This window comes from Phoca vitulina, unplaced genomic scaffold, assembly GCF_004348235.1.
Source record: "Phoca vitulina isolate PV1807 unplaced genomic scaffold, GSC_HSeal_1.0 scaffold78, whole genome shotgun sequence".
NCBI classification, from domain to species: Eukaryota; Metazoa; Chordata; class Mammalia; order Carnivora; family Phocidae; genus Phoca; species Phoca vitulina.
In genome coordinates, this window is record NW_022589781.1 from 6,146,562 (window position 1) to 6,170,745 (window position 24,184).

A 24,184-nucleotide genomic window follows, 5' to 3' on the forward strand; every position below is an offset into this window, starting at 1 on the left:
TCAACAGTCTTGCACAATTCACAGCACTCACCATAGAACATACCCTCCCCAATGTCTATCACCCAGTCACCCCATCCCCCTCCAACCCCCACCACTCTAGCAACCCTTAGTTTGTTTCCTGAGATTAAGAATTCCTCATATCAGTGAGGTCATATGATACATGTCTTTCTCTGATTGACTTATTTCGCTCAGCATAACACCCTCCAGTTCCATCCACGTTGTTGCAAATGGCAAGATTTCATTCTTTTTGATGGCTGCATAATATTCCATTGTATATATATACAACACCTTCTTGATCCATTCATCTGTCGATGGACATCTTGGCTCTTTCCACAGTTTGGCTATTGTGCACATTGCTGCTATAAACATTGGGGTGCACGTACCCCTTCGGATCCCCACATTTGTATCTTTGGGGTAAATACCCAGTAGTGCAATTGCTGGACCATATGGTAGCTCTATTTTCAACTTTTTGAGGAACCTCCATACTGTTTTCCAGAGTAGCTGCACCAGCTTGCATTCCCACCAACAGTGCAGGAGGGTTCCCCTTTCTCCGCATCCCCGCCAACATCTGTTGTTTCCTGACTTGTTAATTTTAGCCATTCTGACTGGTGTGAGGTGATATCTCATTGAGGTTTTGATTTGGATTTCCCTGATGCCGAGTGATGTTGAGCACTTTTCATGTGTCTGTTGGCCATTTGGATGTCTTCTTTGGAAAAATGTCTGTTAGTGTCTTCTATTTCTTGACTGGATCATTTGTTCTTTGGGTGTTGAGTTCAAGAAGTTCTTTATAGATTTTGGATACTAGCCCTTTATCTGATATGTCATTTGCAAATATCTTCTCCCATTCTGTCGGTTGTCTTTTGGTTTTCTTGACTGTTTCTTTTGCTGTGCAAAAGCTTTTTATCTTGATGAGGTCCCAATAGTTCATTTTTGCCCTTGCTTCCCTTGCCTTTGGCGATGTTTCTAGGAAGAAGTTGCTGCAGCCGAGGTCGAAGAGGTTGCTGCCTGTGTTCTCCTTTAGGATTTTGATGGAGTCCTGTCTCACATTTAGGTCTTTCAACCATTTGGAGTCTATTTTTGTGTGTGGTGTATGGAAATGGTCTGGTTTCATTCTTCTGCATGTGGCTGTCCAATCTTCCCAACACCATTTGTTGAAGAGACTGTCTTTTTTCCATTGGACATTCTTTCCTGCTTTTCCGAAGATTAGTTGACCATAGAGTTGAGGGTCCATTTCTACCATTCTTGTTTCTCTGTTAACTCACACTAAGATTTGGGGTTTTAAATGTGAGCAAGAAGGTAGCAGGCATTTGGAAGGATGAGTAGGAAAGTGGACTGTCAAAGAATATGGGGGAATGGATGCATTGCAAAGAATATATTCACCCACTTTATGATTTTACTAATTCTTCCTTTGAGAAGAAATGATCACTTGCAATTTAGAGTATAAAGTGACACTTTGGCAGCCCAAGAGGTAGGTGGTCAAGAGATCAATAATAATAATATCAACATCTAATTTGAATTGCTGCTATTAGCCAGGGACTGCCCTAAGCTTTTGAAAGCTTCCTTGTCTTTTATACACTTAACAAAGCAGTGCAGTAGCCTTTCCAAAGTCCTAGAGAATGCTGCTGGGAGTGGAAATCCCAAATCAAGCTGCACGACCCTGGAGTCAATGCTCTCCCTGCCTTTCCTGGAGACGGAGGTCCGCTCAGCGCCCTCAGCTCTTCTCCAACTCGGACCCACTTCAGTAGCGGAGTAGACCTGCCCACGAAGCTGATGCTGCTTTTCTTTTTAGGATCTGCTTGATCAGACTTGATTTTATTTTCTTATGGTTGCTTCCTGCCTCTTTACAAAAGTGAAGAATAATATTATACAGATAACGAACAGTGATACTGGGAAAACTTAACTTAGCCCCTGCTTTAAACTTGCTCCTTGAGCTGCCTGACTCCTGCGAATTTGCTTTTCCCAGCTTCTCCTGCCCAAAGCTGCAGTGGCACGTGAAACAGCTCAGACACGGGTAGCGGGAGAAAACAGAAAGCCCGGGGAGCCTGGGTGGCTCAGTCAGTGAAGTCTGCCTTTGGCTCAGGGTCCTGGGATCGAGTCCTGCATCGGCTCCCTGCTCAGAGGGGGTCTGCTTCTCCCTCTCCCTCTGCCTCTGCTTTGCCCTCTTTCTCTCAAATAAATAAAAATCTTAAAACAACAACAACAACAAAACAACCCAGAAAGCCATGAGAAGTGGCCCAGAAAGTTGGATGTTGCACATCTGGTTACTTGAGGGAAAAAAAACGTGCATTTTTCTGCTGAAATTCCCCAGGGATGAGTGTAAGGCGGTGCTGGGTCAACATGCCACCTGCAGCTCCCTTTCATCTTTATCCATTCTCCTCCTTTTTTAAGTTTTTTTTTTAAAGATTTTATTTATTTACTTGACAGAGAGAGAGAGAGCACAAGCAGGGGGAGCAGCAGAGGCAGAGGGAGAATCAGGCTTCCCGCTGAGCAGGGAGCCCAATGCGGGACTTGATCCCAGGACCCTGGGATTATGACCTGAGTCAAAGGCAGACGCTTAACTGACTGAGCCACCCAGGTGCCCCTCTCCTCCTTTTTAATAGTTTCAAAAAGTGGTAGAATTTAAACTATATGCCTCAAAGAATTATTAATTTTAGTCCTGAAGAAAAATGCCTGCTACCTTGATTTGATCCGGAATTAACCCATTTCCAGAACAGTTTGAAGAAATGCAGGCCATTGTAGATCCTGACCTTCTGCATTAACAGGTCCTGTTGGAGGTGCTAATTCATTTTTCTGACATCTTCCAAATGTTCTAGAAGGTTTGGGGGTTCTTTCTTCTCTTTCTTTTTTGATGAATATTTCTTGTACAATAGGAAGTGTTTTTTGTTTTTTTTTCCCCTGAAGATAATAGCAGTTTATGATCCATGGATGTCATGTGGTTGCTGCAGGTATAATGTGCATGAATCATGAACCCTGGGCCATAGGATCTGCAGTGTCATTTATATTATGGGGATCACTTCAGATCGCTCACTTGCAGATTTGCTCTGCCATCATCAAAGAAGCTTTTCTTGATGCATTCCGACTCTTTAATGTGTTACTGCGTAGATTAATGCCGCAGAGCGCACTAAAAAGATCACCATTTTCCCTTTGATTTAGTAATATATAACATATTCTATTTAGTAGGTTTCCCTGATTTTGATAAGCGTGAGAAAGGAGAGTCTCATTGATTTTCCTCTTTATTTTCATTTCAAGGGGGGGAGAATATGTTTTCTCGTCTTTCCTTACGCTAGACCTCAGAGGGCTCTTTCATCATTAACATTATCTCAAATGGATAATATCCCTGTGGGTGCACATCAGGAGGTGGAAACATGCCGCTGATACTGGTCATCTGGTCCCGAAGTATATTTTATATTTTGAATGAAGAATAGATAGTTGGATGGATAGACAGATAGATGAATTTTAGAGAGAGAGAGATGTCTCCCAATGCCAAGCAATTCCTTCTTGCAAACATTAAATCTGATTTGTAGTGTTAATTTTCTCCTTTAAAGCAGTTGTTCTGATAGGTCTAAATTCCCCCCAAAAAGTTTAATCCCCTTGACACTATGGGATGAATATTATCTGAAATGATTTTTCATCTCCGGGCATGTAAAGCTGTTGAAAGTGAGAAAAACATATTTTTCTATTCATAGGCCTGTCTTCCTCTTCCCAAACAGTGATTTGGCCCCTATAATTCCTCCATAGTCCGCAATATGCTCATAGGCAGGAAGCCAGAGAAGTGTCAGGGCGAGTAGGGAAAGGAGAAATCTAAGTCAGATACACTTAAAGTAGCTGGATCCTAGATTATTTTTTTCTTGACCCTTCCATCCTCAAGAAGGAAATAAAAATGATTAAAAAAAATATGTGCGTTCTTGCCCCAGAAGAGTTGTAAGATGTACATTTTATCTCATATCATATTTATCTCTTATATACATATATATGAGATGTGTGACTTAAGTGCATATGTTAGTGGAGTTAGACTTCACTTCTGCCTCTGACTTAGGCTTTAACAGGAAGTAGGACATATAAAAATGGGTGAAAATGATCTTCTTGACATGGTGCAAGAAATAAAGCTCCAGGGACGCCTGGGGGGCTCAGTCATTAAGCGTCTGCCTTCGGCTCATGTCATGATCTCAGGGTCCTAGGATCGAGCCCCGCATCGGGCTCCCTGCTCCGCGGGAAGCCTGCTTCTCCCTCTCCCACTCCCCCTGCTTCTGTTCTCTCTCTCACTGTGTCTCTCTCTGTCAAATAAATAAATAAAATCTTTAAAAAGAAAGAAAGAAAGAAAGAAAGCCACATTCTCCAGTTCTCTTAAAAATGATTAAGGACCTAAAAATAACTTAAGATAAAATGGTCTTTCCTAGCATCACCGAGCATAAAGCAGAAGTGCTGGGGCTGATTGTGCAGATGGTTGCCCATGATGATCTGTGGTTTGTGTGAGGCCCCGAGGCAGAGATTCACTGGCAAGGAGACAGGCTCTACTCTGGCGCCTCGCCTGCCCCGTATTTTCATCAAACCTATGGATGAAGACTTTTACAGCCTCTTGTCACCACGCCTACCAGTCTCTCTGCATCTGTATTTGTGTATTTTGTTTTTACTTCTGTGATTAAAAATGAGCCCTCTTTGTGTCTCTTGAAACGGTCACTTGCATACTAGATCAGTGCTTCTTGGAGTCTTGGAAATGAAGGATGTCATCTAAGTGAATTACTAGAAAAAGGAAGTAGGAAACAAACAAACAAAAAAATATAAGCCCATTTTTTTTACTATTAGATTCGGTAGATATAAATTAGCTGTCAAATCACTTATTTTTTTTCTAAACTACTATAAATTTTACTCTAGAGGTATTTACTCTAAATTCCTTATATCGTCATGATCCATAATAACCACTTTGCAAACGACACCGCGACATTGCACCCCACTCGGAACAGCACTCAGGACTGGCTACGTAGTTTGCAAGGCCCAGTGCAAAATGAAAACATAGCACCTTTTAAGTATGAGTGCTTTGCACGACCAGATAGCACTCTCCTGGACTGGGCCCACTCTGGGCTGCACAAGGACGTTGCTTCAGAATCACCCACTGACCTTCCTGCAGCATGAACAGTTCCAGCTCTGTCTGGTCCTTTCAATCACCATCAAAATCTGCCGTGGCATCTCCCAATTAAACACAAGCAAACAACACAAAATGCCCTTGATCCCATACTTACTCGAGCTGCTTACTCATTTCTGTGCCTCCCTTCCTTGTGGAAGCAACTCAACGCCGATATCCAGGCTAGCTTGAAGAATGTGTTGGTCAGATTCCCTGCTGTTCTCTCTTGACCACAGTAAAGTCAGGTTTTCTTTTTTTTTTTTTTTTTTTTTAAGATTTTATTTATTTATTTTGACAGAGAGAGACACAGCGAGAGAGGGAACACAAGCAGGGGGAGTGGGAGAGGAAGAAGCAGGCTCCCTGATGAGCAGGGAGCCCGATGCAGGGCCTGATCCCAGGACCCCGGGATCATGACCCAAGCCAAAGGCAGACGCCTAATGACTGAGCCACCCAGGTGACCCTAAAGTCAGGTTTTCAATCACACCAACCACAGATGTGGCTCTTTTGGTCCCCGTGCTTATTCCATTGCCAAGTGAATCCCCCATCTTCCTGCCCATTGATGGACAAGGTGTGATAGAGTGGATAATCCCTTCCTTATTTAGAAACTTACGTGTTTGATTTCTAGCACACCACAGTGTCTTGGGCTTTTCCCCATGCTCCCTGGTTGATCCCACCTCTGTCTACTTTGATGGTTCCTCCCCATTGCCCTGCCTCTTAAAAGTTGGAATGCCCTGAAGCTCAAGCTCCTTAACTCTTCTTTTTCTATTTACATTCACTCCTGGGATTAGTTCATCTGGTCTCATGGATTTAAGTGGTCATATGCTCATACCTCTATCCTTAGCTCCCTGCCCTAAAACTCTAGACCCATGCCCAATTATACAGTCAATATTGTTTTTTAGATGTTAAATAGACGTCTATCTTAGGTTGAGTTTTCAGAGAAGATTCAGCTGCAGAGGTTTATTAGAGTGTTTTTGGAATCAACTCTTGTGGAAAGGAGAGGAAAGCAAGCAGAATTAAGTTTAGGGAGAAGGTGAGCTTCCTCTGACCCCATGGAAAGCTCTAGAGCTGAGAGAGCCCTTTAGTGTTGGAAGGTCAGCACAATGATGTAGGCCCTTCATACACCTGCATGCATGAGTCGGATGCAGGTTGCTTTAGAAACCAGTTTGGCCTTGACATGGTGACTGTCTTCAGATGGACCAACATCTGAAGCCTCTCAAATAGGACCAACAGCTGAAGGCTCTCAGTTGGTGACATTTCCAGCACATAGGGGAATAATTACTTCCCTGAAGGGGGATTTGGGAGGCATATCATAGTGTTATCACACGGAGATGAAAAAAAATCTTTTTTTTTTTTTTTTTTAAGATTTTTTTATTTATTTGACAGAGAGAGAGCACAAGTAGGCAGAGTGGCAGGCAGAGGGAGAAGGAGAAGCAGGCTCCCCGCTGAGCAGGGAGCCTGACGTGGGGCTCGATCCCAGGACCCTGAGATCATGACCTGAGCCAAAGGCAGATGCTTAATGACTGAGCCACCCAGGTGCCCCCATCTTATTCTTTATTAAACCTGAAATGAGGATCTGGGGGCATGCAGCCTCAAGATGAGGTAAAGGGGAATTTTTAAGATAAAAGGCGAGTAGAGCGTTTTCTGAAAGAAAATATGCTAAGTGTAGTAAAGCAATGAACTGTAACATACGCCCTCTAGAAATGCCAAAAAAAATTTAAAACATAATTTTTTAAAACTACTTGAATATATTCAGAAGGGGAAGAACACATTTTGAGAAGATTCAGTTTAGCATTTTTCCAGAGATTTTGTTCCCATAGTTGCATGCCTTTACAAATGAATTATTGCCATGCTTTTCTAACCACAGGAATGCGGGCGTGTGGGAGGGGTGGTGCAATGCGGAATTTCAGCCCAAGGTGAAAGTGCTCCTGAAACGGAGAAGCCAGGGCTCAGAGGGCAGTGGTCACCAGAGCAGAAAGGTAAACTGTGAGGTCTCTAACTTGAATGGAGTTTTCTGGACAACTGCTGGGGGAGCATATGTAGCAATACAGCCTACTTTGGAGATCTGAGCAAGAGACACCTCACATTGACCTTTATTTCCTCTTTAATGCTGTGTTTCTAATCTTTAATCTTCTTATTTGTATCCTGTCTCGAAAAGCCATGGAGGACTCTTTCCAGTTTTCTATGTGGCAGCCAACAGACACCCCTTAGTCTCTTTCCACTGGATTTTGTGGAAACGTTGGAGACGTGGTTTCATCAACCCTTTCTTATAAAAGATCTTTCAACCAAGGTCTATAACTAGAGTATAAAAGTGATGAGTTTCATTTACTTCATACCAGAGGACTATTGTATGATTCAAAGCAAAGTTTACAGTTTTTAAATTGCTTGATAAAAAGAATTTTTGGGTTTCATTTTTGGTTTTCTTTTTTCTTTAATTGACCAGAATTAAACCATTCTGCTCTTCCTAAAAGTTAGATTAAAAAAAAAGATTAATTTGAAATGTGGGTTTGAATGTAGAATAATATTTGGCTGAGCAAGTCTTTGATAGCGACTGTTACTATAATAGCAGTAATCTGTATTACCTTTAGTAACTTGGCAATAAAGGATTCTCTGCACAGTTTTGTAAATAAACCTCAGTTTATTGCATGCCTTGAAGCTGTTTATTACTTCACACACTGTCAGCTACTGTTGATTAAAGCTTCAGTATGCAAATGCAGTATTTCCCTGAGATTTTGGTAAATTAGAGAACAGAAACAGTGTTTCTGAGGTATACTCGATAAACAGCTAATAGGTGTCAGTTGTCTAGAGAAAACAACAGGAACCAAATTGATGCTGAGAAGTGCCCATGGTGATTCTCCACTTAACTGCCTGGAATTAGCTGATTTGGAGCTAAGAAAACATTTTTTTTTTTTTAAGATAAAAAGATAAACAATATTTGCTTTGGAATAGTTGCTTAAGGAAACTGAAGAATTCATTTGCATGTCGCTTCTTCTAGTATTGGATACTTTTTATTTTACATGGATTCACAAAATCCTGTAGCAGTTTTAAAAAGGAAGTGAAGGGAAAAAGTCTTTGTTTCTCCGATCTTCATTCACACACTCGCCTCACTCCACAAACACACAAAATGATTTCTTTTTTTTTTTAAAGAAGCTCCAGATTAAGAAAACATATGTTTCACAGACAGAGGCAGAATTATCTAGCAATAAAAATTAACTCAGCTTTGCAACAGAGTCATTCCCTACTACCTACTCCCATACAAAAGTACATAATTTTGATTTCGATAAACAAATGATTACAAAGAGCAGCAAGGCTTGATTGCAACTACACTTCTCCTAATTTAACCAGCATGAGCGGGGTGATTTGAATCAGAAGTCGCCTTCGTGAATCAAGAAGAAAAATTCAAAGATTAATGCCAACAATAGTAAGCTGAGAGGACCCAGCTGTTTATACTTCGTCTTTCCTTGTTTAATTTTATTTTACAATTAGTATGCGTATATTCATAAGTGCAGTCATATTACACTCTCTATTTCTTTTTTATGCAACTTTCTTTTTTATTCCCTATTTTTGCTTCACCTCCCATTCCTTAACTTCCTTCCCCCGGAGTAATTCCCCAGCCCTTCTCATGAGAGAGCTCACGTGAACCCGCCGGTGTGCGTCTAACTGTATTTTCCCATTCTGGTCACATATGATTGTGTAAGACATGTAAGTGTGTGTGTGTGTAAGGGACATACACAAGTAATACATAGAGAGGTGACTTTGCCATTGTCATCATATGCATACATTTATGTTAATTTTCCTTTTGAAATGATATAAGACTTGACAGAAAAAAATGTGAGAACCGTACAAGAATGTTTGAGAGTAAGTTCCCAGCATGCTGTGCATTCACCGAGTACACTTTCCAGTTCCCATGAAGAGTGAGGTCTCCTATGTAACTAGCACACTGCAGTGGAAATCAGAGAGTGACTTTGATGTGTTCCTGCAGTCTAGCCCTGTGACTCCAGTCAACCTTTGCCGGTTACACTTGTAACATCCTTTATGGCAAAATGACCCAAGCCAGGATCACGTGTGACTTTTATGCATCATACCTTGTTGGTCTCCTCCATATGCACCAATCTTCCCTCAATGCTTTTGAAGATTGCAAGAAGCTTATTTTCTACATTTTCCTTCAGTTTGGGTTCATTGATGTCTCTCAGTGACTGGTTCCGTCATGGGTATTTCAGCAAGGGTAACCCTGAAGTGATGATGTCATGGCCTCCTATCAGATGATGGATGGTTTATAGGTGTCCCATCCAGGGAATGCTGCTGTGGATAACCTGATCTAAGTTGCACCCGCCTTCGAGTGTGTGGAGGACTTACCTTGAGATTATGCAAATGTTCTTCCTTTATTTATCTTCCCTCATTAATTTTTTTTAAAGACTTTATTTATTTATTTGACAGAGAGACAGACAGCCAGAGAGGGAACACAAGCAGGGGGAGTGGGAGAGGGAGAAGCAGGCTTCCTGTGGAGCAGAGAACCCGATTCGGGGCTCGATCCCAGGACTCCGGGATCATGACCTGAGCTGAAGGCAGACGCTTAACTACTGAGCCACCCAGGGGCCCCTTCCCTCGTTATTTTTAACATCTATTGATGTTCTTCGGCTGAATTATTATTTTGACTGTTGCCAAATGATGATCTTCTAATGCCATCATCTCTTTGACCTTGGTGAATTGGTATTCTACCAAAAGAAAAGCTATCTTTTCTCCCCCATGTATTTATTCATTTATTTATCGATGCCAATACGAGCTCAAAAATTTATCTGCTTCAGTTGATAAACCATGACAATCATTATTTATTCTGATGCTCAAATCGTCCCAGAATTAGCCTTGACGTGCCCATCTGAATGGGATTCTGTGTCTTTTCGCATGGCCCTGTCATGTTTTGAGCACCCGTTTTAGATTTCTCTTATCCCAGTCCTAGATCTAACCATTTCTCTAAAAAGCTCTGGTTTCTTTAAGTGGGGTAGCATTTAGAAACCCAGATCTGAGAGCACAGAATGTTCCTGGCTAATGGCTCTCTCTGCTTCCAGGTCTTCTCAATGGCCTAAGCTGTCAATATATGTACATATCTCTGTGTGCATGCACGCATGTACTCATACACACACGTGTCTACACACGCCACATACAGAAGTGTGTATGATATATACACACGTGTTCATTTTCATCTGTATTCATTCATGCCTACATATATGTCTGCATAACATATGTATACTCATTATATGTAATATTGTATGTATACATTTTTATACCTTATGAAATATTATATGTAAATATATAATATATATAAATAAATAAACATATATATATCTATAAAGCTATAAGTTCACACTAATAACTGTCACAATGAGAAAACTGGCCCGTTTATCCTTAGTATATTTACTTATGAATATAACCAGTTTCCTCTTGACACCCATGCTGAAGTCCTCCTTACCCCACTCACGTTCTGGTGCCACAAGCCTGACTGTCCCTCTTCTCCCAATACAGATGCACTCCCCACCCTACGTGGACTTTGGAGTGCTGCACAGGGTCACGCAAACACCTTCCCTACGGAGTCCAAACTTCAGCACATCTCACTACCAGCTGCTACCATCATATATAAACGGTTCCCTTCTCCATTCCCCTTGTGCTGTGATAGGCCACAGGAGATTGATGTCCTACCAGCCCCCTTCCCACGCAGACAGCCTCATGACCTCGTAGCTCAACAGCAAGGCTCTTTGGGCTTTGTGACCACACCAAGCCACAACTCTCTCACAGAAGCCTGGCTTATTCCCCTAGGTTACCATCCCATTCCAGGCATTGTGAGTGCCCTTGACCCCACATGGGTGTGGATGCCCCATGACAGGCTGCCAACCCCCCACCCAGGCTCTGACTCCCCACATCAGGCAGTTCTAACAATGTTTTGTAATTTTCAGACTGCAATGTTTCTACTTCTCTCATTATATTTATTACTGATTATTTTGGTTTTTTTAATTTTATGAAGTGGAATCTTTTCGTTATTTTCACATGTGATCATTCCTCACAAGGATATAGAAATACTATGGATATTTTCATATTGGTCTTATATCCTGCATCCTTTCTGAACTCATTTATTAGTCTAATAGTTTTTGAGTGGATTCTTTAGGATTTTCTGTTTAAAAGATAATGTCATCTGCAAATGGAGATACTGTTACTTCTTCCTTTCTACAATGACTTTTATGTCTTTTTCTTGCCTAATTACTCCAACTAGACCTTTCAGTAGAATGTTGTAATAGTTTTAAGTATAAATCTTTCTCTTATTCCTGACCCCAGGGGAAAGCTATGAGTCTTTCAACATCACTATGATGCCAGTTGGGAGTTTTGGATTTTGTCAAATGCTTTTCCTGATTTTGCTGAGATAATCCTTAAAAAAAAAAAAAAAAAATCTGTTTATTACATTAATTGATTTTCTTATGTTGTAACAACTTTGCATACTTGTGACAAATCACATTAGGTCATTATGTACGATCGTTTCTATATATTGCTGAATTTGAATTGCCAGTATTTTGTTAAGGATTTTTACTCTTATATTCATAAGATAGGTTGACCTATAGCATTCTTTTCTTGGGGTACCTCTGTCTGGTTGCAGTATGACAGTAACATAAGCCCTATAATTAGGAAGTGTTTCCTCTTCTTAAATATTTTGGAAGAGATTGTGAAAATGCTGTCAATTCTTTAATGTTTAGTAGAATTCACTAGTAAAGCTATTTGGGCCTTTTTTTTTTCTTTAATGCAGTTTTTTATTGTTTCGTTTTTGAGATTACTAATTTTATCTTTTTACTCATTATACATCTATCCAGATTGTCTTTATCATCTTGAATCAGTTTTGGTAATTTGTGTACTGCTGGGGATCTGTTCATTTCATCTAGGTTATTTAATATGGTGGGATACAGTTTTTCATCAGATTTCCCTAAATCTGCTTTATTGCTATGAGGCCAGTACGGATAGCTCCATTTTTGTTCCTGATTTTAGTAATTTGAACTTTCTCTCTTCTCTGTCTTTTTTTTTTTTTCCTTTATCAGTCTGACTAGGATCTTGTCAATCTTGTTGATCTTTTCAAAACATCAACTTTTGGTTTCATTGATTCTTCTCTACTGTTTTTCTATTTTTATTTCATTAATTCCCACTTTAATTTCTATTTCTTTCCTTCTCCTTGCTTTAGGTTTATTTTACTCTTTTTTCATTGTCTTAGATGAAAAGTTATTGACTTGAAAACTTACCCCTTTGTAGGTATAGATGCTTACAGCTATATCTTTTTCTCCAAGAACTGCCTTATATTATTGCATAAGTTTTAGTGTAGATTTTTTTTTAATTTTATTTTATTTTATTATGTTAATCACCATACATTACATCATTAGTTTTTGATGTAGTGTTCCATGATTCATATTTTGCGTATAACACCCAGTGCTCCATGCAGTACGTGCCCTCTTCAATACCCATCACCAGGCTAACCCATCCCCCACCCCCTCCCCTCTAGAACCCTCAGTTTGTTTCTCAGAGTCTATAGTCCCTCATGGTTCATCTCCCCCTCTGATTTCCCCCCCATTTTTCCCTCCCTTCTCCTAATGTCCTCCATGCTATTCCTTATGTTCCACAAATAAGTGAAACCATATGATAATTGACTTCTCGGTTGACTTATATCACTTAGCATAATCTCCTCCAGTCCCATCCATGTTGATGTAAAAGTTGGGTATTCATCCTTTCTGATGGCTGAGTAATATTCCATTGTGTATATGGACCACATCTTCTTTATCCATTCATCTGTTGAAGGGCATCTCGGCTCTTTCCACACTTTGGCTATTGCAGACATTGCTGCTATGAATATTGGGGTGCATGTGGCCCTTCTTTTCACTACATCTCTGTCTTTGGGGTAAATACCCAGTAGTGCAATTGCTGGGTCATAGGATAGCTTTATTTTTAATTTTTTGAGGATTTTTTAAACAATTTTCATTCATTTTGAAGCTTTTTCTAATTTCCTTTGCATTGTCTTCGTTGTCTCTGAGTGCTGTTTTCATTTCTGTATAGTTGTGAATTTTGAAACTTGATGTTGTTGGTTTCTAATTTTATTCCATTATAGATGGAGAAAGAATTAGCAGATGGCAGACAGTGGGTTTCTGCAACATGGACTGACAGGCAGAGGATAAGGAATGCTGTTGGCCTGTCACTCCAGGGCAGATGCCATAGTCCTTCACTGGTGCTGTGAGGGAGAAGGGGTACAGTGATTCTGCTTACACCTGCCACAGTAGACCTTCTCTCATGCTGTGCTGGCTGAGATTTAGAGGGGGAATACCTTATCGCTCCAATGCCACAGACTCCTGCTGTTCTTACTGAGATTTTGTAGATTTTTTTAAAATAAATGTTTCTCTCATTACTGTACACTCTTAGAACAACTTCCAGAGACCTTAATTTTTTTAAACTATTTTTTAGTAGTCATGGTTGTTTTCATGGGAGAGGACTTCACTCAGCCATTCTGGAAGTCTTTCCCTTGTGTGCTCTATTTTTGCTCATTTTTAAATGCAGGTATCAACTGCAAAAAAATGTATTAAGAGAATAATCTTATTTCAATATCATACATGGAGTCACTGAGACGTAAACAGGTTTAGTGATTTGCATAGCTAATAAGTGACAGCTTTTATCCCCCCTTTTTTTTTGCTTTAAAGCTCAAGATTTTTAGTTACCAAATTAAATCAGTTCCTTAGACAATACTTTTAGTTTGAATAGAACTCTAGAGTTTTCTAAACATCCGTTGCCGCATCTGATTCTACATCAACTATATAGACTATACATTTCAAGTGTTATTTATCCATTTAATGATTGAGAATATAGGTTCAGTGACAGAGCCCAGTTCAGGTAGTTAAAACTGAGATAATTAGGACTAGGTCCTCAATCTTATGATTACTAGCTCTGGGCTATTTTTTATAAGTATAGGCTTAATCAAAGTATTCTGAACATTATTTAACTCTTTTTCAGTATTAATATCACCAATGATGGGAATTTTCTCAAAGGTAGGGACTGTAATACATGACATATCATTCCTGATACCTAACGTGAAATAGATTCTTTATAATGGTTGCCCAGTACATTTTTTGGCTTACTGAACACAGGCTAATGTGACTCTTAGATTCTAAATTAAATTCTATATTTATATCAACAAATGGTATGGTGGTATGTGAGGCTTAATGGATCCCTATGCTTATTGATCCCCATGCTCTTGTTTAAATAGATTTTTCTGTCTTTTTCCCTCAGTCCTGTCAGACCATTAGCTGTATGCTTAGTCCATTCAATTGGCCTGGCTCTGTTAACTCCACTATTTTGAAAATCTGGTTTTGATGTGCTGATGTCTGGGAACTAGTACGTAGGGTGTGAGGGAGGGCTTGAGAAACCCTTGAACTAATATGCAAGAGTCTAAGTAGGGGCTTTGTAGGTCTTCAGAGCTCCATAGGCCTGGAAACACACATACACTCTTCAATTTATTTAAAACTGAACAGGAGTCATTTTGTTTAGCTATTTTAGCATTAAAAATGTTGTTTCTGTATTGTATTTATTTGGTTTATTACCAAATGTTGAGTGTTGAGAACTGACGGGAGCCAAATATCTCCCCACAGTAATTAGATTACCTTTGGAGATTATTAGCCGCCACCAATAGGCAGTAGTAACAAGGGCTAGTGTTCTCTGTCACAATGTCTTTTCTGACTCGAGTCTGGAAAAAACTGAGACAGACAAATGTGGGGTATGTAAGATGAAGATCAAAGTACATTTTTTTTACTGTAAATATAGTTGATTGAAGTACAAAACAAACTAGATCACTACACTTCCTTCATTACACTAAACTTATCTTCTTGGCCACAAGAAATGCAAAGGCAAGCCCAAATTGTAAATACTAAAGCACATTAGTAACAAAACGGACAAGTGATCTGCCTTCATGGAGCTTACATTCTAGTAAGAAAAAGAAAAATTAACAAAATATATGTGAGTGATACAGAATTTTAGGAGATAATAAATGCTATGTGAATATGTACATGAGGAAAAATGGAGAGGAGTATATGGGGGATGACAATTTGATCAGTGATGATTTTGCTAAGGTGACATTAGCAAAGAATTGAAGAAGGTGAGAAGATGAGCCATGTGGGCATGGCTCATTTGGGGCAGAGTGCTTCGGTTGTATGTGGAAAGGCCCTGAAGTTCAGACCTGCCTGGTGTGTTTGAGGAACAGTGAAGATACCAATGCGACAGGAGTAGAATAAGAGAGGAGGGAACCTATAGAAATGAAGTCCCCAAGGACCTGGAGAAGTGTGGAGATAATTATTCTCAGTGGAATTGAGTACTAATGGAAGAATTTGAATAGAGCAGTGACACAAATAAACTTAAAATTTAAAAGGATCCTATGGATTCTCTATTGAGAATGGTCTGCACTGAAATGTGAGAAATTGTGCAAATAGTTAAGGTGCTATTTCGGTAGTCCAGACTAGCCTGGAGTGATATTTCTGGACATGGGGAGAAGTGGTTTCCACTTTTTTTTTCTCTTTTGTGGTTAGATACTAGAGGATTGTTGGTGATTGTGGATTTGGGAGAGAAGACAAGTGAAGAATGGCTACTAAGTTACAGCCCAAGCAACTGGAAGGATTGGATTTCCATTAGCCAGAATGAAAAGAATGTCAGAGGAGAAATAATTCAATTTTGGACATGTTAAATTTGAAATGTCTTTTGACATCTAATTAAAGCTACTGAGTAGGCAGTTGGGTATGTGTCTGGGGAAGAAGTTTGGACTAGAAAATATACATTTGGGGTCTTGAGCATTTAAGTACTACTTAGAACTTTGAGATTGGATGAGGTTCTTGAGGGAGTGAAAGTAGAAGACATCCAAAGGCTGATTTTAAAGTGCCAAGGAGGTGAGGAGGATCAGGAACAGGGACCCAGAAGAAATGTCCTGAAGTTGACTTGGGGAAAAAAGTGTGTTAAGGAGAAGGGAGAGATCATTTATTCCTGATGCTACTGAGAGGTCACATTAAAAGCAAACAAAACAAAGAAACAAATGGAAACAAAGACTGTGGACTGATCAGTGATTTTACTAATATGGAATTTACTCGGTGTGTTGAAAAGAGCAGTTTCGGTGTAGTATTCTTGGGATGGTTGGAAATGCGATCAAGATGGTTCCAAGAGAAAATGAGAACAATGAGAAATAGAGTTAATAGCTGGACAGGATTGAAGGTGTTCGGGTACGCTCCTGTATCATATGGACATTCTATGTGAGCTCTATTTCCAAGTTTCAGATATGTTACACTGCATCTTATTTATCAATTTACTTATATTTTTTAGAAAATTGAATAATCTGACTTCTTTACATAAATGAACTTATTTCCAGAAGGAAATTTTATATCAGGATCATACATGACAAAACGGCACTTCTTGACATAAAAAAGTCTGCATTATTCATCGAAATAGATTTGTAAACATTAACATTTTGTTAAAGGGCCAGTATTTGACACCAGGGTGCCCGCATACACATTTTTGGAAACACTGCTGTACTGAATTGAAAACCTCCGTTCTTGCTCTCGAGTAGTTTAATAACATAAATCAGAACTTGTTTGCCTAAGTGAGAAAAGAAAAGATCATCTAAATCTGTTGATTTTTATCTATTTTAGAATCCCTCGGGGCAGGTGCTTTGTCTTAATGTCCTGTGAAATGTGCAGAATCATTCTATGTGCATAAAGTGCAGTCTACCAGATGGTATTTGATGGCTGTATTCGTCTTTAACATGAATGGAATATTAGTTTAGAGAAGATTTGTTTTCTTTTTCAAAATTCCTTTTTTCCAGTGTCTAAGCACCGTGCTTATTGAGATAAATACTTTTGTGTCCTTGGTGCTTCTGACAACTGGGAGACCTGAATTATATGCTGTGAGTTACCTGGTTGAGCAGACTAGAAACAGCAGTGGCGTTGATCTTTAAAAGTTACTCTTTGGCCTACGAGCAAACATTACAGGACAATTAGCTTGATTGTAGTTCATTGTGTTGTTAAACATCTATCAGCAGACCAGGGACTGAATAATTCTATTCCTTGCTAGCTGTCCAAAGTGAGCATCATTCAGTTATTTAACCCGAGGTATTTAGCCTCAGGTTGTTTACCTGAGGCCAAGCAAAACGGGAGCTGGTTTTCCATTTGCTTGCTCTTCCTCACATTAATGAGGCCTGTTTCCATCTCATGGTCTTTTCCTTCCGGGTGCTCTCTGCCAGAACACCCTTCCCCACAACACTTGCTCTCTGGCCCTTCACAAATGTTTGCAAATGTTCACATTTTCCTGATAGCTTTCCCGATGACCTATGTATGACTGCAACCCCCTCCCCACCTCCCTTATGCCCTTCCTAAATTACCTCATATTTTCGCAGCATTTATAGAGATCTGAAAGCTGTATATTTTCATGAATTATTTTGTTTTGTCTCTGACTGCCAGTACTACAGTGTAAGTTGCACAAAGGCAGAATTCTTGTCTGTGTTGCTCACGGACTTTTGTCTGCATGGAAACCCCAGGGCTCATTAACGCAGTGCAGATGATTCATAACTATTTGTTGAATCCATGAGTGAATACTGTGTGTGTTACTGTTGTTAGCTTCATTTTGTCGTTAGGCATCTTGCCTAAGAGGAAATGGCACGGCCAGAACTACACCCCAGGGGGCTGGCTCCGGAGCCCACACCCAGCAAAGCTCCCTAAGACGACGGCTCCCATACGCTCCCACACCTTGCTCAGAAGGCTTGGATTGGACCCGACTGATCAGAAATAAAGGCACGGAATATATATTTGCACGAAGGATGAGAGATTCCTTTCTGTTCTGTTATGGAAGACATTCACACTACTTTCTTCCTTTTTAAGATGAGTTACTCTTATCTCCAGATTAAAAAAAAAAAAAAAAAAAAAGATGTATTTTCAAATTAAGTAAGTTATAGGGAACTCTAATTGGAGTGGTGCCAGAAAGACTCCTAGAATTGAACTCCTTTGCATTTCCCATTTACTATATGGTTGCTCTGAGGTTTAAATGAGACAAGGCATGCAAGTATAGTTCCTGATACATAGTAAATAGTCAATGAATTCTAACTTAAGGATTCACTGTTCAATATCATATTTGAATTTCTGCCCATCATTTAGAGATGGCTAGCTAGACTTATATATAGAAAAAATATATTTTTTAATTTTTTTAAAGATTTTATTTATTTATTTGAGAGAGAGAGAGAGGGCACAAGCAAAGGGGAGGGGCAGAGGGAGAAGCAGACTCCCCGCTGAGCAGGGAGCCCAATGTGGGGTTAGATCCCAGGACCCTGAGATCATGACCTGAGCTAAAGGCAGATGCTTAACCGACTGAGCCACCCAAGCACCCCTAGGAGAAAAAAAATAAACTATTTAAAAAATGTTTTTAGAAATGTATTTTAGGTCAGAAATATGCACATAATCATATCTTAATACTCCAAGAATCATTGCTTTTTCTGATTTTTCCAGCTATTCCTCTTATGTGTTATTTCTTCCTTTAAATAACTTCTCTCCTTGGGCCGCCTGGGTGGCTCACTCGGTTGAGCATCCGACTCTTGATTTCGGCTCAGGTAATGCTCTCAGGATTGTGGGATCGAGCCCTGAGTCGGGCTCTGTGCTCAGTGGGGAGTATGCTTAAGATTCTCTCTCTCCTTCTCCCTCCACACTTACCCTGTTCACCCTCTCTCTCTCTCAAATAAATAAATAAACTTGAAATAGTTTCTCTCCTTAAATACGGACAAGTAGAGATGTAAAGTACTTACACAAGTGCTAACACATGTAATGGATAGATTTCAGAGGTCTGATCCTGATAGCCCCATCCCCCCCTTGCTTCGTTGACTGAGAAATGATGAATCCTCCCTAATTACTATGCCCTTGGCCACAGATCCTGAAACAAATACAGAGGACTGAAAGAAATAAAACAATCAAATAAGGATTTCCTTCCAAATCCTGGGTCTTCAAGCTTTCCAATATGGACACAACCCTCGCATGAGATTGAAGTAGGCAGATTACCGGCTCTCACATTTCTTAAGTATTGAAATGGTCAAACAAAACTGGAGGAAGTACTTCAAGGTACCTCAGGGATTGAAAGTAATTAATGTGGATGAAAAAACTGAAAATTCTCTAGGAATTTTTCTCCCTTATTATTTTAGTGACATAACAACATAATGACTTAAATAAATAAAATGACTCAGCATTCACAGCACTTTCATCCCTAAGCAACGATATTAAGTATTAGACTCGATACATAAGAAGAAAGGGGAACATTAATCTGGACTTAACATTATTTACACAGAGCTATCCTGCTTCAGAATCCATTTCTTCTGGCTTTTATGAAAATACAAGATAATAAATTGTCTTTCAGAAAGCAGCAGCAACTACATTCCAATGAACAAACAAAAAGAAATTGATAATATCTGTAACAATATGACAGGTAAAAATGACTGACTGAAAGAGAAAAACAATGGAAAAACTTTAGTGTGAGCTTTTCAGTGGTAACAAGCAGTCTCTTAATGACATAAGTACTTCAAGGTACTGAGGACCCAGAGAGGGTCCCACAGGACCAGCCAGGAGGGTGCCTGGCTGCAGGCAGGATGGAAATCTAACGCAAGCCAGCAGCAGGTAAGAGCAGAGTTTATTGAAGATACAGAGAGAATACAGGTACAGGCAGTGTCTAGAAGACAGAAAGGAAAGCAGAGAGAGTCTCATCTTTATTCAGGGTCTGAGGATTTTATTGAGGATTGTGTTGTGGTGTGCATGTCCTTCAGGCTTTCAGGAGCGGGTGAGAACAAGGACAGGTGTCCAGGTGTCCTCCATAAGTCACATTCCCTGGAGCCAAGGGTGTTGGGTTGAGATGTCCAGCATGGGTGGTCCTGGTGTGGTTTTAGAATATATGTGAGGTTCGGTGGGGTGATGTCTGGAGCCCACGACCAAGAAAGAATTCTTGAGACCTCTTTGGTGTAAAATGGTGGTTTTATTAAAGCAGAGGGCAGAACCCGTGGGCAGAAAGAGCTGCTGTACGGGGGTTGTGAGGGGTGGCTGATTATATACTATGGGGTTGGGGAAGTAAGGAAAAGGGAGGTTTCCAAAGAACTTGCATATGCTAAAGAGGACCTACCAGATACCAGGGCTTTGCCATTGTCAAGTTAAGGTTGTTTTGCCCTCTAGCAAGGCATTAACATAAAGATAGTTGGGAGCTTCCTGGAAGAATGTCACACATGTCCCACCCAAGAGTGGGGCTAGGGAGAGGTTGCAGGGTGTTAGCTTGTGCTTTGTCCTCTGCTTGCCTTCTGCTCCCTCATCAGTCTGGAACATACAGGAGATGACCTCATCCAGGCATTCTTGCCCGGCCACCCCTTAGATGTTATATGTTGTGCTAGAGGAGTCCAAAGAAATCATTAATTCCTTATCCCTTACAAGGGGGACATACTACAACACATGTATAAGGTGGGGATGTGGGTCCAGGAAGAATAGAAGCAGGAAAAGGAGCAAAAAGCAGATTTTTATAGAGTCCTTCAGTTTCCCTGTCTCACTAAATCTAGCATAATTCTGTGTTTCTTCAAAAACTTAACTGTGTCATTATTTGTAGTTCTGTTTTCTCTTTTTGGCTAATACTTGCCTGGCAAAGAACAGAAAAATAAGAGGAAAATATCAAGCATCTACTATCAATTCCACTGAGCCTGTTTAAAAAAAATATTTGTTTCTTACTCTCTACTCTGACATTTCTATTATAATGAATTCAAAGCAATTTAAAATTTGAGATTTAGCTAGAAATGGAATGCTTCAAGATATTACCCTAGCTAGTTGATTATTTCATTTTATTTTACTACTTTATTTCATTCCATTTTATTTTAGTGAGTGTGTATCCATCATAATGCAAAATCATTGCTCAAAAGAAATACAATGCAGGCCTGAAAAAGGTGGTCACTTGGCTTAATTAAAAATTTGACTTCTGGACAGAAATGTCAGTCAAACCTCCCAATATTGATTGACTTTTGTATTGTTAAAGTTCTCATTTACAAATGAAGAAGTTGAAAAATAATCACACATTTAGTAAGGGGAGCCAGTTTCAAATTTAGGTTTCTGGCTTCAGATTCAGGATTCTTAACCATAAAGCTTCCTGACTTGATATATGCTTAGCAGAAAAAGAAACCAGTGGACTAGACAGTTTCTCTACACTGTAAACATTTATGCAGACTGTAACACATTTGTTTAAACTAGACAGATACACTCATGTAAATTAAATACATAAACCTTAAAAGAGCCATTGATCTATTTCTGCACCAGGTAAGATTATGTACACATTAGGGCAATATTATTCTTATTCATTGTTACTGCTTTCAAATGAGAGGAAATAACAGAAATGCTGGGGTCAGATATGAAATTCTGAATTAGCTCATTTTTTATCCCTTAAGAGTCTTGTGGATATTCCATGCTGTTAGTTTCCAGCTCCTATATTCCACTGTATGGACTAGGACCTGTATCAATTACTCGATAATTCAATCATGTTTTCTCTCTGAAGGCAACTGATAGAGAGGGAGACCCAATATCATACACCATTGAGAACGGAGATCCTCAACGAGTTTTCAATCTTTCGGAAACGTAAGTTAAAAATGATTTCAAAATATATTTTTTTGAAGACATTAAACAGTGTACCGGTGGGGGAACAGACTTCTAATCAGGGGTTTTCAGCTGGTTGTAGTTTTCTTTTACTTTTTTTTCCCTATGAATGCTAATGAGATCGGGGGGCGGGGGATAATTCTGAATTCAGAAATCTTACCCAGGAGACTATTTATTTTAAACATTTTCACTAGGTAAAAATCCACTGAGGTGGAAACATTTTATTTGTAGGCTGGGATTAATTAGATCCCTTTAAAGTTGTCAGTTACTCATAATAACAAGGGCATTTCTACCAAGAGTAATGTGGCACTAAATTGTTCATTCAAAGAGAATTTTGTAAGACAAAGCATAATTCAAACACATTTAAAGTACCACCGAAGTCTACCATTCCGTTTTTGAGGAATGTAGGTATATTCTGAAAAAGCTAGGACAAAAACATTGCCATGGCCCTGCTAAGCCTTCTGGGGTGTTTATTGGTGTCACTCTACTCCCCTCGGAGTGCGGCAGGAGAAAGCCAGGAGCCTGGAAGGAGACACCGAGGTTTGCAGAGAGATCATTGGCTGCCCTTGTCTAAGAGCAAAGTTGCCCTGTTGCTGTCACGTAGGGCTGGTCCTTAGGGAGTCATGCTTGCTACCTCTCTGATTCTTTCTGTGTGTCCATGGGTGGTTTTACTCCCTAAAAGAATGGAAACCTGAACGGGGTCCATGATCACAAAGTGAGAATTTTCACAGATAAGCCAAGCACTGCTTTCATCTCAGGAACATGGGTGCATCATGCCAAATCAGGGGAACCATGCATGGTCACTGGTCTTGGGAGGAACACCTGTAATTTCACTCTAACTAGGACGTGCCAACCATGAGTGAGTTTGCCCGGAAACAGTAATTCTCAGACTTTTCGATTTCACAGATGAATAAACTTCTATTTAAAAAAATGGAAAGACTTAACTATTTGGAATTTCCCCCATAGATACATACAAATCTCAATTAGCTGTAATTTATAATCATCCCAAAAGAAATAAAACTTTTTTTAAAGGGACACCTTAATAGGAATCATGACTGAATGGTACTGGTATAAAAGTACATGTATAGATCACTAGAATAAAGTTAAGAGTCCAGAAATAACCAGATCATAACATTTATGGTCAATCGATTTCCCCCCAAGAAAGGCCAAGACAATCCATCCAGGAAAGAATAACCTTTACAATAAATGAAATTTGGGGCCACATGCAAAAGAATGAAGTTGGATCTTTACCTCACAGCATTAGCAAAAATTAACTCAAAGTGGATCATAGACCTAAATATTAGAGATAAAAGCATTTAACTCTTTAAAGAAAATACAGAAGTAAATCTTCATGATTGGAATTAGGCAATGCTCTCCTAGATATGACATAAAACCACAAGTGATTAATAAGAAGACAGATAAGTTGGACTTCATCAAAATTTGAAAAATATATGCTTCAAAAGACAGTAGCAAGAAAGTAAAGACCACCCCCAGCCTGAGAGAAAATATTTTAAACAATGTAGATGATAAAGGATGTAAGTATATCTAGAATACACAAAGAACTATTATAACCCAAAAATAAACAGAGAAATAACCCAAATAAAAGTGGACAGGAATTGACTAGACATTTCTCCAAAGAAGCTTTATGAATGGCCAACAGTGTGTGGAGTTTCACTTGTGATCACCAGTCATTAGGGAAATGCAGATGAAAACCACCAGATACTGCTTCTCACCTATGTAGAATGTCTATAATGAGAAAAGGAAGGAAATAAGAAGTATGGGTGAGATTTCAGAGTCCTCATATATTTCTGGAGGGGAAGTAAAGTCAGTGTGTACTTTGGAGAACAATGTGCCATTTCTTCTAAATGTGAAACACAGAGTTACCGTATAACCCAGTAATTCTACCCATATCTACTCAAGAAATGAAAACATGGATCCACATGAAAAGTTGTACAAGAATGTACACAGCGGAATTATTTACAATAGCAAAATGTGGAAACCACTGGAATGTCCATCTACAGATGAACAAGGAACAGAACGTGTATCCATACAATTACTTTGTCAGTAAAGGAGAACCTAGTGTCGACACCTGCTACAGCGTAGCTCAGACCTTAGCAACATTATGCTAGTGGAAGGTCATTCACAAAGGGCAGCATGTGGTATGATCCCATTTGTACGAAATGTCCAGAATAGGCAAATCCATAGAGATTAAAAAAAAAAAAAAGTAGATTAGTGGTTGCCTGGGGCTGGGGGTTGGGGATGGGAGAGAACAGGGAGAGACTGCCAGTGGGTGATGCTAATAGTGAAGAGCATGTTCCAGATTTGATTATTGTGACGGTTGGACAACCCTGCAAATATACCAACATTCACTGAATTGTAC

At 39.6% G+C, this 24,184-nt stretch overlaps 1 protein-coding gene across 4 annotated transcripts in view; it reads left to right on the forward strand.

The window, feature by feature from the left end:
• Positions 1-24,184, forward strand: part of LOC116625425 (protocadherin-15-like) — a 1,687,848-nt gene that overhangs the window by 1,403,368 nt on the left and 260,296 nt on the right. For all 4 annotated transcript variants that reach the window (XM_032393940.1, XM_032393941.1, XM_032393942.1 and 1 more), the window contains one exon: positions 21,707-21,786. In XM_032393940.1, coding sequence (XP_032249831.1) covers positions 21,707-21,786 — 80 coding nt within the window. The remainder of the gene's footprint in view (positions 1-21,706; positions 21,787-24,184) is intronic.